This window comes from Podarcis erhardii (genome assembly GCF_964252035.2).
Source record: "Podarcis erhardii genome assembly, chromosome: 9".
In the NCBI taxonomy this organism is placed as follows: domain Eukaryota; kingdom Metazoa; phylum Chordata; class Lepidosauria; order Squamata; family Lacertidae; genus Podarcis; species Podarcis erhardii.
The window spans coordinates 7,286,654-7,303,240 of record NC_138512.1 but is presented as its reverse complement, the minus strand read 5'-3'; the positions used below and the strand labels follow the sequence as shown (position 1 = coordinate 7,303,240).

The 16,587-nt window shown below is 49.7% G+C and overlaps 1 protein-coding gene across 1 annotated transcript in view; it reads right to left on the bottom strand.

The window, feature by feature from the left end:
- Positions 1 to 337: 337 nt before the first annotated feature.
- Positions 338 to 16,587, bottom strand: part of SEMA7A (semaphorin 7A (JohnMiltonHagen blood group)) — a 59,231-nt gene continuing 42,981 nt past the window's right edge. The window contains exons 7-14 of the mRNA XM_081876288.1: positions 9,221 to 9,366; positions 7,807 to 7,985; positions 6,399 to 6,507; positions 4,836 to 5,022; positions 4,316 to 4,431; positions 3,174 to 3,340; positions 2,596 to 2,663; positions 338 to 1,593 (exon numbers count right to left, since the gene is read on the bottom strand). Of these exons, the coding sequence (XP_081732414.1) occupies positions 1,211 to 1,593; positions 2,596 to 2,663; positions 3,174 to 3,340; positions 4,316 to 4,431; positions 4,836 to 5,022; positions 6,399 to 6,507; positions 7,807 to 7,985; positions 9,221 to 9,366 (1,355 nt within the window). The 3' untranslated portion in view covers positions 338 to 1,210. The remainder of the gene's footprint in view (positions 1,594 to 2,595; positions 2,664 to 3,173; positions 3,341 to 4,315; positions 4,432 to 4,835; positions 5,023 to 6,398; positions 6,508 to 7,806; positions 7,986 to 9,220; positions 9,367 to 16,587) is intronic.

The window sequence follows — 16,587 nt, the reverse complement described above, 5'->3', positions numbered from 1 at the left end:
TGTACACAATGTAAGAGGTCGAACTCAGCCTTGCGAACACCCTGGGATCTCCCTCTTTCTTCTCCATATGAACCGATTTCCAGAAATTAAGACCCCCCCCCCAAAAAAAATCGCCTTCAAAGGCTTTCCAACATCTTTGCCTACAAGTGGCCCTGAGGCTTGTTAATTTTGTTCCCCACAAAAAGAGGATCTGATTTTTTAAGAAAAATATAATAAATAAAAATAAATATCCTTCATCCAGTGAAATCATACAAAGGATTTCCAAACATCTGTGAGTTAACCGGCCAGGAAGCTTCCCCTGTCTCAGTTCCTGCTCTGATGCAGGATCAGAAGGCAGGAAACTGCATCCCTGACACCCCACAGCCCAGGCAATTGTGCCAACCCATTCTCCACCCTTGCCAGATGGACAGGCATAGAAGCTGGCGAATCTGGGACTAGGCAGGACAGACCAGGTGGTGACCTCTTGACAGGCCACTGGTCAATTGCCAGTTGACCACCTACTGCTAATGGAGAATCTTCCAAATGCTAGACTAGGTGGCTCTTCATCTGAACCTACAAGATGTTTCTTTGATCTTGGTGCATACTGGGGATGCCTTGATATACATTAATTATGCCTTATAACTGTTCAGAGATCCTGAGCATGTACCATTGCTTGGAAAATGTCAGAAACATCAAAAGAACATTCAGAAGGCCAGTTATGTAAAAAAGATGCAGCGGACCGTCAAGTCTTATAAATCTTGGGCCTGAAAGTTTGCTCTCCAATCTGAGGAAACTTTTATTTAGCACGTGAGCTCTGTGTTGGGTCCTGATGCCTGCCTTTGAAGAAGCCTGACGTGGACCTTCACAAGCCCTTCTGGGCCACCTCAGCCATACCCCCATTAGTTGCCCCATGCCTTGTTGTTTGCACTGGTTCTACTTCTTCACCCAGATGTTCATATCATCATGTTCATTTTGGAAGGACCCATCCTGCTCAAGATTCAGGATCTTGGTGCTTCTGCAGACAGAACAGCCACCAACCTCACCTTCATTCTGCTATCAACTATGCACCACCAAGTTGCCACTTCTCGAAGCAAGTGGAGAATAGGTGGCTTCTAAGCCCAAGGGAAGAATTATATCTATTGAGGGACCCACTTCTGAGATGGAACAAGACAAACTAGAAAGAGGTACAGTTTGGTCACTTGTGCTGGTAGGCAGTCAGAAGGTCAAGTCCTCAATGGGTGAGCAAGACAACTGCCACCATATGCAACAGCCCTAGCCAGAGGGACAAAGATATTTGGGTGGCCCAGTCCTTTGCCATCTTATTCCTGGGCTCCTCAAGCAGCATCTTCACATTGGAGGGCTTTGTCAGGCATTCTGTCACAAGGGTCTGGTTAAACCAATCCTCCTGGGAAACGCAGGAATAAGTGCCATAGAGCTCGTCCGTCATATTGTCTATGAAGTGGATGCAGTGGCGATGGCCAGATCCACAGTGCGCAACCGTTTGGTTGTCACGGAGCCAAGTGTAAGTGGCATGGTGGGATTTGATAGAGCAGTTGAGGTAATAGCGGGCGCCAGGTGCCACGGTCACAATCTCACAGTGCTGGTTGTCATCACCTGGACAGGAAGGAAGAGCAGATGGTGAGAGAGTGAGTGAGAGAGAGAGATTGAGAGGTCACCCCTTGCACACCCCGGTGTAGAACAACAACCGTCAGGAGGCCTTTGTGGTGCTTGTGGTGTCATGATGGGACCAAGTTTGACTAAAAATCCCTAGCTACTGAATCACAGTGCATTACACAGTCTCCACCCCCATCGTTCAGCCCGGGCACTGAGATCCAGCGCCGAGGGCCTTCTGGCGGTTCCCTCATTGCGAGAAGTGAGGCTACAGGGAACCAGGCAGAGGGCCTTCTCGGTAGTGGCGCCCGCCCTGTGGAACGCCCGCCCATCAGATGTCAAAGAGATAAAGAATTACCTGACATTCAGAAGACATCTTAAGGCAGCCCTGTTTAGGGAAGTTTTTAATATGTAATGCTGTACAGTTTTTAACACTGATTGGGAGCCGCCCAGAGTGGCTGGGGAAACTCAGCCAGATGGGCGGGGTATAAATAATAAATTATTATTATTATTATTATTATTATTATTATTATTATTATTATTCCTGCTCAAGAGATCTATCTCCTTGCTCGCCAGCTGTTGGTGAAAGTAAGAGCACTGCTACATATTGTGCTGATGGCCTTTGGGTCACTAAATCAGCCTCCTGCAACCTGATGGACTATAACTCCCACCAGACTCAGCCAGCATGCTCAATGGTCAAGATCAGGGACCACCACTAGCCCAACAGGCAGGTTGCTATTGTTTAGCAAGGCCAACGCTGATCAAAAGGTGCATCATCCATGCTTGGACCAACTGGCCAACTGGCTTCCCTCCAAATCTAAAGCAGGACTGGGAGAACCTGTGGCCCTCCAAAAGCTGCTGGACTCCAGTTCCCATCTGCCCCAGCCAGAACGGCCAATGGTCGGGGTGATGGGAGCTGAGCTCCAGCAGCATCTGGAGGGCTGCATGGCTCCACGTTCCTGGTCTTCAGGAAGGGCAAGAAAATGGTTTATTTGCAAACATTACCTTTAGTGTGGCTTGGAGATGAACAAATATCCGTAACAGGGTTGTGTGTTAGAGCCTGTAGCAGTGTGCTAGAAGAGAAAGAGAGAGAGAATTAGAATGTAAAGAGAGACCAAGAACTCACAAGGTGTTGGTGTTGACACTTTATTCAAAGAAACAAAGAGAGTTCAGGTTTAGTGAGCACAGCAACTCTTCCCCGTAGGTTTTGATCCATGCAGGCACTTGCATAAAGTGGGGAGGAAGAGAGTCATGGACACCACCTTGAGCTTTTTGGAGGAAGAGGTGGTACATAAATGTATTTAAGTAACAAATACATTTTTAATACTTCGCCAAGGGTTCCCTGCAAGCAGAAAGCTAGCTCAGCAGCAACAAGGTGGGGCTACGTCTCGTCCTGAGATGATCACTTTCTGCATGCAGGAAGGTGTCACCCAGAAGTGCACTCAAATGGGATGGCACAAGTCTGCTTTGTCACCTTGCTCTGCCGCATGTCTGTATGCGCCGGAGAACATGCAGATATAGAACGTGCAACTGTCAACAGTAGAAATGAAGGGGGAGGAGGGTTGAAAATCAGAGGGACCTACCCATTTCCATGCTGGTCATGGTCATAAACAGAAGTGCATCTCCCGTTGATCCATCCACAGTCAGGATCCCTCGCCAGGATGCAGCTCTCACAGCTGTCCTTATACACCCCACACATAGCCATGGGCAGCTGAACCACCTCACTCTCAGAGGCTACAAACAGCTCCTTCTGCAAGATAAAATAAAGCAACAGCTGCACCGAGCTCCTTCCAAACAGCAGGACTAAGAGATGAGTCGTGCATATTCTTGAAGGGCATCATGGACCAGCCTATCTGTACCCAGTGAATGAGTAACATCAGTCTAACAGGAAAAGCAACAGCCACTGAGTGACGCACAGGAATTGCTCCTACTTTTGCAGAGGAACAGGGGACTGAAGGGGATCCCTTTTGCACGCCAGTGTATTCAAGGAGCAGAGGGTTGTCAATGGCTCCTAGTCAGGACGGCTCTGCTCTGCCACCACAGTTGGGAGGGGCTCTAGGGCTCAAGTCCTACCTGTCAAGGGGTTCCCATAATGGGCACCTGCTTGGCCACTGCAAGAAGAGGAGGCTGGACTAGGTGGGCCATTGGCCTGATCCAGCAGGACTCCTCTTACGTCACCCCTAGAACAGATACTCCCCGTGTTCAGAAAAAAAAGAGCACAAGGCAGTCTCAAGTTTGTGGGTTTGAGCCCCACACTGGACAAAAAGATTCCTGCATTGCAGAGGGTTGGACTAGACCAGCCTTTCTCAACCTGAGGGTCCCCAGATGTTGTTGAACTACAACTCCCATCACCCCTAGCTAGCAAGGCCAGAGCTCAGGGATGATGGGAGTTGTAGTCCAACAACATCTGGGGACCCACAGGTTGATAATTGCTGGACTAGACGATCCCTTCCAACACTAGCATTCTATGATATCTGCATGTTCGTTCTGAGATGAGGCCCTTCCAGCCCATACAGAAAAAGTGGGATGGCATTTTTCAGATCCTCTGCACATTTTTTGATCCAGCCACTGCTGTTCTGCCATGGCCTGGTGGGTCAGCATCATTCCAGCGACCCAGTATGGAACAAGTCAGGGGAGGCCGGCAGTTTGCAATCAAACGGTCTAGAATTTTGATGAAATAAAGCCTGGAGCAGGCAAAGGGAAAAGAAGGGAGGTTCTTCCTTACTCTTTCACTGTCCAGAGTCATGGTCCGAATGGCAGCAGGAGAGAGGAAAGGCTGGATCTCCAGGACGTTGTTGGCCCCCGTGGGCAAGACAGCAATTTTGTGGACGGTTCCTCTGTCTGCGTAAAAGGGCAGAAGAAAAGGTTGGGAAGCTGGAAGGAGGTAACAGGAATGTGGGAAATGATGCTGGTTGGACAGAGCAGGGATGAAGGCTGTAAGGTAAGACCTGTAGTCCTCTGGATGTGACCCAAGGAGACCTAGGTTCAAATCCTGACCCAGTACTGCTTTGGGCTGGTTGCTCCTCAGCCTGAGTGGAGGGAGACCTGTGGTCCCCAAATGTCACTGGGCCCTAACTCTCATCCGCCGACAGCCAACATGGCAAATACAGCCAAGAGTGATGGGTGTTGTAGTCAACATCTGGAGGGCTGCAGGTTCCCTCCCCTGGCTTCAGAGAAAGGGACAGTAAGTTGCTCAGCAACGCCAAAGGACAGCGATGCCAAGCGAGGGGCAGCTTTGACCGTACCTGTGGCCAGGTACAGGATGCTGTAGGTGCCGCCATCAGCTGCTGGAGCTCTGTGGACACCAATCTGCTGGTAGCGGTGCTTGCTGTAAAACAAGATGTCTTCCTGCTTCACCCTACGCGCCACCTCAGGATGGCTGTCGGCCACTTTGAAGGTCTCGTGGGGGGTCTGCTGTTCTCCTTCTAGACACTGTTGGGAGGGACAGATAAGGCCACCAGATTAGGGGTGACAAGAAGGAGCTACAGCACCAGCCCTGGATGCTACCAGGCAGAGATGGAGAACCAGTGGCCCCCTCTGGACCACCAGCCATGGCCAGCACGGGTCCCAGTCAGGGATGGTGAGAGCTGGAGCACCACAGATGGCCCACTCCTGGCTCTAAGAACCTTTCTGGCTTCTGCCCTGGCAACAGGCACTTCTGCAAGCTTCTCTGAGCCTTGAGCACTAGAAACTTGCTTTCCTTTTTTTTAAAAAAAGCTTGCACTGTGTGAGATGCCAGTGATATGGAATTTTTGCCCCAGAAAGCTTGCAAGTTTCTCTTCCCAACCTTTGCTACATAATGCATAACAGGATTGTACAGTTCTTTTCAAAACTCCCCACCTCCAGATTTAAAGGTCATCACTACCCATTGTCAGTTACGGGCAAAACTGCAGCAAAAACGGCACAGTCACCAGCTCTCAGTCTCCTTTCAGTTCTGCACGTCTAGTCACTCTTTGACTAGAGCAGGGCTCCCCAAAGTGGCAGGCAGTGATCCCTTCAGGGGAGGGGGGATTCCCTCTCAGGGCACTAAGAGGCAAGGGGGTGGCAGGAGCTGGGGATTTAAGACTCCTGCTAAGTGACTTTAAACCAAACACTGGGAAACCACATTGAATTAAAAACAGTGAAGTTGTGAGTAAATGTGGTATTGAAGACTCTTGCTCAATTACTATCAGACTCTGAAAAGTTGGTATACCTGGACCAACGTCATTCATTTCTTTTTTTAAAAAAATAATTTTTATTAATTTTCATCATAAAGAATACATATCACATCACATTATAACTTTAACAAATTTTTCACTTTTGGACTTCCATCAGCCTCTCTGCTAATCATCCAAATTATACTTTTTAATTACACATTCCCTGAATTTACTATTGCCTTTTAGTATATACCCTTTCATTCCTTTTTTACTTTTCTGCAATATTTCTTAGGCTCTTACAGAGCTTCTTTAAATGCCACCAATGTTATTTCATTATCACTTATACCTTCCCAATACTCCACCAACTTTCCCCAGTCCTCAATAAACTTTTGATCTCGTAGATGCGTCATTCATTTCGTTCAATTTATTGTTTTTGTTGGATTTTGAATAAATGTGCAATTAACTGTGACTGTTCTGAATTGGGTTATTATCTTCTTTAGTGGCCCATGCAAACTGCTATGCTGAATAATGTTTTTTGGAGGGGAGAGGGGGAACTGGGGAGGAGTTTGTGGAATCAAGGGGGCAGTGGCCCCCAAAACTTTGAGAACCGCTTGGCTAGAGGATATGCCCCAGTGATAAATCCACCAAGAGAAGCAAATTTGCATCCCTTACCTGCCCAGGCCTCACAGGGGGGAGTTTCTCGTGGTAGTCTTTGAGAGGCGATGTTCGGAAGACCTTACTGATGTCACCAACGGAATAGACACAGACTGCGGAATATTCCCTGGGGATAAGAATGAGAAGCAAGGGATCCGATTTATTTTTTTTATTGCTCTGCTTTTCTGTCAGCACAAAGCCACTTCCGGCCTGCCCAGGAGGTGGGGTTGCGGGCTTCACGGCCACTCCCGTTTCAGCCCCCGCGAGAACAGGGGAATCCCGGCCGGGTCTGCCCTATTTAGGGCCGGCGCAGAGGGGGCTCGCCCTCTTTTCGCCGGCTAGCCCTCACGTTTTCCCACCCTCCCTCCCTTTAGGTATGCTTTAGGTAGGTCTTTGACTTTGCTACGGACTTCGGTCTGTCGCCGCAAGGGGCATGGTAGGAATTTTTCCCAATTGGCAATTTGTAGCCTTTTGGGTTTTCACCTACCTCGTAGCAACTCGTCACAACTTTTCGGCATTGGCGGTAGGCATTGGTAAGAAGGGGTTAAGAGGATGGGGGGGGAGGAACGCCATCACCTCCCCCCAGTGAGCGAAGGGTGGTCCGTTAAAGGACTCCGGGGGGTGTGGCCCTGTCTGAAGCCTATGGAGGTGTGGGCCAAAGGCACGCCCCAGAGCGGTGACCCGGGGGAGCTCCTAGTCGACGTGCCTTGGCAGGAGACTCCCCCGATAAAGTGTTAACCCTTCCCCGTGTCTCCAGCAAATGGGCTGGAGCCGGATAGTCGATAGGACCAATGCCTAAGCCAATGCCTCTCATTCCTGAATTCAATAAAGTTGTGGCCTAATTCGTCCAATTAACCTTAATTATGGTGTCTCGTGTCTTTATTTATCCTGGTGGGGGGCGGGAACTCGCCACGCAACTACCAAAGCAGCTTATGGGAAGAAAAATGACAATGTTAAAAGCACACTGGTAAAAACACAAGCGTTTCACCAGTGACTATGATAATCTCTTAATACATCAGATCAATTCTTAGAAGCTGGTTGAAATGTTCGCAAGTTTTCAGAAGCAACTTTTTAGAAGGAGGGACGTGGCGCTGTGGTCTAAAGCACAGAGCCTAGGGCTTGCCGATCGGAAGGTTGGAGGTTCAAATCCCCGCAACAAGTTGAGCTCCCGTTGCTCGGTCCCTGCTCCTGCCCACCTAGCAGTTTGAAAGCACGAAGGGCAAGTAGATCAATAGGTACCGCTCCGGCTGGAAGGTAAATGGCATTTCCATGCGCTGCTCTAGTTTGCCAGAAGCGGCTTAGTCATGCTGGCCACATGACCTAGAAAAAGCTCACCCCGTCGTAGGGATTCGAACCGCCGACCTTTTGATCGGCAAGTCCTAGGCTCTGTGGTTTAACCCACAGCGCCATGGAGCAAGGCACTCACCACTCATTCCAGAAGAGCCCGTAGATTCTCGTCTCCGACCAGTTGGCAGACTCCAGGATGAAGACGTGCTGCAGCTGGTTAAAGTGCCGGTCGTTGTCAGAGTCAACGCAGAGCAAGGTGGCTTTCAGGAAGGTGGTCCACTTGGCAGCCGAGAGGGAGCCGGTGCCTCCTCTGTCTCCCTGTAGAAACAGGAACGGTGGTCAGGGATTGGCAGCTGGCCAAATGCATGGCAGCACAGTTTCACAGAACCATAGAATAGTGGAGTCGGAAGGGACCTCAAGGGTCATCTAGCCCAACCCCCTGCTCTGCAGGAATGTCAACTAAAGCAGTCAGGACAGGTGACTGTCCAACCTCTGCTTAAAATCTTCCTAGGAAGGAGAGCCCACCACCTCCCGAGGGAGACCGTTCTACTGTCAAATGGCCCTTGCTATCAGATAGTTCTTCCTGATGTTTCATCGGAATTTCCTTTCCTATACAGTGGTACCTCTGGTTAAGAACTTAATTTGTTCCGGAGCTCCGTTCTTAACCTGAAATCTGTCTTAACCTGAGGTACCACTTTAGCTAACGGGGCCTCCTGCTGCTGCCAAGCCGCCGCCACTGCCGCATGATTTCTGTTCTTATCCTGAAGTAAAGTTCTTAACCCGAAGTGCTACTTCCGGGTTAGCGGAGTCTGTAACCTGAAGCATTTGTAACCCGAGGTACCACTGTAATTTGAAGCCACTGGTTCAAGTCCTACCCTCCAGAGCGGGGAAAAACCATCTTTCATGTGAAAACCCTTCAGATATTTGAAGATAGCTCTCAGGTCTTCTGTTCTCCAACCCCCTCAACTGTTCCTCATAGGGCTTGGCATCACATTTGTGTGTGTAGACACGTACTTACACATTTTGCCTCATATCTTAGGTTCTACAAATGCTAGAAATACTTTTTGAAAAAGATGGAAGCTGGGAATCTGGGGGTTATGGTTCAAGGGGAAGAAAATATTCCCTTTGCCACCCACCATGGGCAACTCTGTGTGTGTGTGTGTGTGTGTGTGTGTGTGTGTGTGTGATCACAGCTAGATGTGTGTGAATGGCTGAATATAGCCTACCATGAAAAGGTAAGCATTGCATTCCCCCCTCCAGTTGCTGCTCACCCGCACCCCTGCCTCTGGCACACACAAACACAGAATGTTGCCCATGAGAGGATTGGGCCCTCAGGCTAAAAATGGCCCTAAAGTAACCGCAGCTACTTCTTCCCAAACCACTAGTATTTAGTGTGAGACACAATGACATGACTTTGAGTCCTGCTCATTAACACCAATGAGTCTACTCTGAGTAAGTGGCCCCTGGGTCTGATCTTCAGCTGATCCCACGGCTTCTCATGCAGCACCCAGAGACCCCAGCACAGCCTCCCAGACCACCACCCCCACACACACCTTGCACAGCTGAGCCACCCTGGAGACGTTCCTTGGGGCGGCTGCGTTCTTCGGCCAGTCAGGGTTTTCTTCTCGGAAGAAGTAGTAGATCTTGTCATTGTAAGCCTCCTCTTGTTTTATGATGGCAGCCTTCACAAACTTCGGATCTGCAGGCAGACAAGACAGAGAGACCGTGAGGCGGGAAGGAACTAAGCAGAACGTTCAACTAGGGCAGTCTGGGCAGAGGAGACATCTTAAGAGCATAGGAGTCGCCTGCTGGATCAGGCCCATGGATCAGGCCCATGGCTCATTCAATTTCCGTACATTTCCGAGCACAATTCAAAGTGTTGGTGCTGACCTTTAAAGCCCTAAACGGCCTCGGACCCGTATACCTGAAGGAGCGTCTCCACCTCCATTGTTCTGCCTGGACACTGAGGTCCAGCGCCGAGGGCCTTCTGGCAGGTTCCTCGCTGCGAGAAGCCAAGTTCCCCAGGGGGGAATGCACTGGGACAACCGATCTCAGTGATCACGGGTAGGAGGAGGAGTTACGCTAAGACCAGACCATGTCATTACAGAGGAGGCAGGTTTAGTCGTTGTCTGAGGACTATCCCTGCCTCTGGGTCTGGTCCTGACCAGATGAATACTAGAATCAGCAAGGGATACCCACATGACCTGAAAGTGTTGCTGTGCAATGCCAGGTCAATGATTCATAAGACCACTGCCATCCATGACTTGATCATGGATGGAGGACTTGACCTGGCATGTGTAACAGAGACTTGGTTGGATGAAGCAGATGGGCCTGTCCTTGCCGCTGCTTGTCCACCAGGTTTCTCTTACGCACAGCAACCCAGGTCATGTGGGCGGGGAGGGGGGGTTGCAGTGATTTTTAGGAAGTCATTAGTTTGCACCAGGCGTCCTATTGGGAAGACCCAGTTTTCTGAGTGCATGTTCTGGAAGTTGGGCAATAGGGGCAGTACAGGATTCCTTTTGGTGTACCGACCTCCCCGCTGCACCAAGGATTCCCTGCCCGAGCTGCTTCAGGTCGTGGCGGATGTTCTCCTGGAGACACCTAGCTTGGTCGTCCTAGGGGATTTTAACATCCATGCCGACACGACCTTACAAGGGGCCGCTCGGGACTTCGTGGAAAGCATGGCCTCCATGGGGCTGTCCCTGAATAAGTCTGGCCCAACCCATAGCCGCAGACATGCCTTGGACCTGGTGTTTACCTCTACGGATGTTGGTGATCTGACACTAAGTAAAAGCGAAACGAAAGAAGTGCCATGGTCAGATCACTTCCTGGTGCAACTGGACTTCTCCGCGACCCATCCCCTCTGCAGGGAGGTGGGACCGATTCGGATGGTCCGCCCCCGCCACTTAATGGATCCAAATGGTTTCCAGAGAGTGGTTGGGGATGCTTTATCCCATGTTGATGGCCTTTCAGCCGATTCCCTGGTGGCCCGCTGGAATGTGGAGTTAACCAGGGCTATTGACTGTTTGGCTCCGAAGCGCCCTCTCCGATTGCATGAAGCCCGGAGAGCCCCGTGGTTTTCCATGGATCTGAGGGCAATGAAACAATCGTTGAGACGGCTAGAGCGCCGGTGGCGGATAACTCATTCTGAATCTGACCGGACACGGGTTAGAGCTCAACGTCGAGCCTACCAAGTGGCGATAGCGACGGCGAAGAAGACTTTCTTCACCGCCTCTATTGCATCTGCAGAAAACAGCAGCAGGAGACTCTTTCAGGTGGTTCGCAATTTAGCGGAACCACCTGTAACATCGGGGCCCAGTACGGGCCACATGTTCTCCTGCAATGATTTTGCAAATTTTTTTGCAGATAAAATCGCTCAGATTCGGGAAGAAGTAGACTCCACCGTGGGAGCAGGGCCGGGGCGGGAGAGTGCTAGAGTCCTGTCTGGTCAAGTTGTGTGGGATCAATTTCAATCTGTTACCTCCGAGGATGTGGACAGGCTGCTTGGACGAGTGAAGCCAACCACCTGTCTCCTGGATCCTTGCCCATCCTGGCTTATAAAAGCTAGCCGGGAAGGACTGGGCGATGGGCTTCGTGGGGTGGTGAATGCTTCCCTCCGTGAGGGAGCCTTCCCAGACCCGCTGAAAGAGGCGGTTATTAAACCGCTTCTTAAAAAACCATCTTTAGATGCGGCCACGATGGCCAATTATCGCCCAGTCTCAAACCTCCCATTCTTGGGCAAGGTGATTGAGCGAGTGGTTGCTGAACAACTCCAGGCACGCCTGGAAGAAGCGGACCATTTGGATCCCTTCCAGTCGGGATTCAGGCCTCATCATGGGACTGAAACTGCCTTGGTCGCACTGGTTGATGATCTCCGGCGGGCTAGGGACAAAGGTGAGAGCTGTTTCCTAGTTCTGCTGGATCTCTCAGCGGCGTTTGATACCATCGACCATGACATCCTTCTGGACCGTCTTGAGGGGCTGGGAGCTGGGGGCACTGTCATACAGTGGTTCCGCTCCTTCCTCCTGGGCCGTGTTCAGAAAGTGGTGGTGGGGGATGAGTGTTCAGACCCCTGGCCGCTCACTTGTGGGGTGCCTCAGGGTTCTGTCCTCTCCCCCATGCTTTTCAACATCTACATGCAGCCGCTGGGAGCGATCATCAGGAGGTTTGGGCTGGGTGTTCATCAGTATGCAGATGATACCCAGCTCTACCTCTCTTTTAAATCAGAACCAGTGAAGGCAGTAAAGGTCCTGTGTGAGTGTCTGGAGGCGGTTGGAGGATGGATGGCGGCTAACAGATTGAGGTTGAATCCTGACAAGACAGAAGTACTGTTTTTGGGGGACAGGAGGCGGGCAGGTGTGGAGGATTCCCTGGTCCTGAATGCGGTAACTGTGCCCCTGAAGGACCAGGTGCGCAGCCTGGGAGTCATTTTGGACTCACAGCTGTCCATGGAGGCACAGGTCAAATCTGTATCCAGGGCAGCTGTTTACCAGCTCCATCTGGTACGTAGGCTGAGACCCTATCTGCCTGCGGACTGTCTCGCCAGAGTGGTACATGCTCTGGTTATCTCCCGCTTGGACTACTGCAATGCGCTCTACGTGGGGCTACCTTTGAAGGTGACCCGGAAACTACAACTAATACAGAATGCGGCAGCTAGACTGGTGACTGGGAGCGGCCGCCGAGACCATATAACACCGGTCTTGAAAGACCTACATTGGCTCCCAGTACGTTTCCGAGCACAATTCAAAGTGTTGGTGCTGACCTTTAAAGCCCTAAATGGCCTCGGTCCAGTATATCTGAAGGAGCGTCTCCTCCCCCATCGTTCTGCCCGGACACTGAGGTCCAGCTCCGAGGGCCTTCTGGCGGTTCCCTCACTGCGAGAGGCCAAGTTGCAGGGAACCAGGCAGAGGGCCTTCTCGGTGGTGGCGCCCGCCCTGTGGAATGCCCTCCCATCGGATGTCAAGGCGATGGACAACTACCTGACATTCAGAAGACATCTGAAGGCAGCCCTGTTCAGGGAAGTTTTTAATATGTGACATTTTAGTGTATTTTTTATCTCTGTTGGAAGCCGCCCAGAGTGGCTGGGGAAACCCAGCCAGATGGGCGGGGTACAAATAATAAATTATTATTATTATTATTATAAGTTACAGGGAACCAGGCAGAGGGCCTTCTCGGTAGTGGCGCCCTCCCTGTGGAACGCCCTCCCCCCAGATGTCAGAGAAGAACAATTACCAGACTTTTAGAAGACATCTGAAGGCAGCTTTTAATGTTTAATAGACTACTGTATTTTAATACTTTGTTGGAAGCTGCCCAGAGTGGCTGGGGAAGCCCAGCCCGATGGGCGGGGTATAAATAAATTAATAATAATAATACTATTATAGCATCGCTGCCTCCAATTGTGGAAGCTTAGAAGAGCCATTGTGGACAGCCTTCTCCTCCGGCTCCATAAAGCTGTCCAGTCCTCTTTCAGAGCCATCCAAGCTAGTGGTCATTGCTGCCTCCTGTGTAAGGGAGTTCCATAGTTTAACTCTGTGCTGTGGGAAGAAGCCCTTTCTGAATCTCCCAACATCCGGCTTCACTGGATGCCCGTGAGTTCTAGTGTTACGAAGAGAGGGATGAAAGCTTTTCCGTAAGGTACTATCTAGAATGTATAACTTGCTGTTAAAATGGAATACACAAGACGAAATGGTTAAATCAGCTATGATAAAGTGGGCACAGGACATTGGGCATAACATTATGTTTGAGGACTGGGAAAGGTTGTGGACCACTGGGCTGAACTTCACCGCATGTAATGCTCTGAAGGAAAATGTAATGAAAATGATATATAGATGGTACATGACCCCAGTTAAACTTGCCAAAATATACCATTCGTCTGATAATAAATGTTGGAAATGTAAAGAAAATGAAGGAACATTCTTTCACCTCTGGTGGACATGCCCTAGGGTGAAGGTCTTCTGGGAAATGATATATAATGAGCTGAAAAAGGTATTTAAGTATACCTTCACTAAGAAACCAGAGGCCTTCCTTCTGGGTATTGTCGGCCAGAAGGTGTTAAAGAAGGACCGAACATTCTTTATGTATGCAACAACGGCAGCAAGGATACTCATCGCAAAAAACTGGAAAACTCAAGATCTACCCACACTGGAAGAGTGGCAGATGCAGCTGATGGACTATATGCAACTGGCCGAGATGACCGGCAGAATCCGTGATCTGGGAGAAGGGAAGATGGAGGAAGACTGGAAGAAATTCAAGATGTATCTACAAAAACATTGTAATTTGGTTGAATGTTAAGAAGGATGCTAGATTATAAAAAATTGGCCACCACTAAATTAGATTTAAATTTGATGATAAGTGAGACTAAAGAAAATATAAAATTTTTTTGGAAGAAGTGCTAGATTATATTTGAATGAGTGGACATGAGATTGTAAACAAGTTGATAATTTGTCTGGAAAAAACTTTTAACGATGTAAATGGGAGCGGGAGATGTGAGGGAGTCCAAAGAAGTGATGAAATTATGTTTGTGACAGAAGTAAGACTGTTTATTATTTGTGCATTGATATTTAAAAACTTTAATAAATATTTATTAAAAAAAAAGAAAGCTTTTCCGTGCCCACTTTCCCCATGACAGCCATAATGTTACAAACTTCTATCGCCTCCTCCTCTCCTTTTCTCCAACCTAAAACGTCCCAAACGCTGCAACTTTTCTTCATGGGGAGTCGCTCCACCACTTTGGCTGCCCTTTTCTGAACGTTTCGTTTCATGGCTTCCCCCCGAAGAGTCCTGGGAACTGTGGTTTGCTAAAGGTGCTGAGAGGGTTGTTAAGAGACCCCTCACAGAGCTTAGGACCGAGGAACACATGCAGTTCTCAGATAAGCAAGGGCACCCACCTTAACAATGAACAGAGTGTGCGGGGAAATGGCAATATCTCACTATACTGAGACTGAGGTGACTATTGCTCACAAGTTAATGATCAAAAGCCAGTGTGGCCTAGTGGTTAGACTATCGGATTGGGACCTGGGAGACCAGGGTTCAAATCCCTACTTGGCCATAAAGCTCATGGGGTGTCACCTTCGGCCAGTCACTCACTCTCAGCCTAACCTACCTCACAGGGCTGTTGCGAGGATAAAATGGGAAGGAGGAAAACAGCATAAGCCACCTGGAGCTCCTTAGAGGAGAGGAGGGATACAAATGTGAGGGAGGGGGATGAGGCGAAGGAGGCGGCATACACGACCCAAACAGAGGGAACCAGTGGAAGCTGCAACAAAATGTTGCTGCGTGGAGTGTCCATGAGGTGCCGTTCCATGCTGCCTCCTACACATGCAGGGCCGTCTTAAGCATATCTGGCGCTGTGGTGCGAAGATCCCTCCTGCGCCCCCTGCCCTGGCAACTACAAAACAAGGGAGGGGGCGGGGAAAATGTCCTCTGCCTCCCCCACTGCCCCGATCCCTGGCGTGGTGGCGGTGATTAAGCAGGAAAACGTGCTGGCGGACATGCTCTCTGGCATTGGGGCGCCCGAGAAGGCAGCCCAGGAAGGCTGCACGACGCCTTTCACCAGAAAGCAGGAGGAGGACAACAACCCCATCTTTAGCAGATGTAGTTGGCGGGGCGCAGGTGGCGGGCGTGCAGGGAAACAGGAGGCTGCCGGCAAAGCCACGCAGCCCCCCCCCCACTCGCTAGGACGCCCCTGAGAGGCCGGCGCAGTGGCGCAACGAACCACTGAGACCAATGGGAAAGACGGCTCTGGTCCTACCCAACCTAGCTAGCCAATCAGCACTCTTGCGCCTCTGAGCATGATCAGTCCTCATCAGGCTCATTTTGTTTTTGTTTTTTTGGTTTTTTTTTTAAATAAATTTTTCTTAAGATTTTAAAGGTTACAAAAAGAAAAGGAAAAGAAAACAATCAAAGAAGAAAAAGGAAAAAAAATACATATCATCAAAAAACAGAAAAAAGAAAAAAAGAAATAAAGAAAAACAAGTCAAACCTTTAACTCACTTATTTACATTCACTTATTTCCTTGACTTCCTCACGCCTCCCATTTTTGTATTCTAATTCAATTAAATATTCCAGCAAATCCTTCCAACTTTGTTTTTATCCTAATAATTTATCTTAACATATTATAATTTTACCTTCTCATCAGGCTCATTTTGGGGCAAAAGGGTGTTTTCCTCTCCCTCAGAGTTGCCCCCCCCCCCAAGATATGTTGTGCTTCTGCAACTCCCAGAATTCCCCAGGCCTGCAAACATCTCCCTGTCATGGGCGGATGTGGCTACCTAACAACCCACCTGGGAGAACTGAGATCACTCTTTTTGCTGCCCATGACGCAGGTGTCCCCGCAGAGGAGAAAGCCTCACCTGTGTTGTGTACTGGAAATGCCCCTGGCAACCCCCTCGCTCCCTGCGTGATCTCAGAGGGGGAAGGTCCTCCACAGGGATCCGCTGAGCGGAACACTAACATCATCTGAGGCTCACTGTGGCGGATCCTCCTGGCACTGGGGGAACTCTGCCTCCGTGACGCTTCTGGCACAAGAGGCATCCGCTGTGCTGTTATCACCTGCTATGAGCCGCTCCCTCTGGGGCAAGGGTTGTGTTGGTTTTAATGCGGCAACTTCCTCCTCTCCCTTGAAGCTCGTTTCCAAGTGGGGAAGCCCTGAAAATCTCCAGGTTCTCCTCCAGTCTCCCATGAGCAGGTTTGTTGTGTTAATACCTCATAAGGCTGGTTCATTATGCCCCACACAGGTATAACTTCAAGGTGTCTCTACACGGATGCAAATGCTTGTGTAAAAGAGCACACAGTGTTGATTTGCACAACTGAGCTTTTGAATATGCAGACTTGCTGCAGGGTACCTGCGAATCACCGTACAGCTCAACTACTGGGGTACACAGAAGGGCACAGGAAGTACCCTTGTTGGATCAGTGTAATG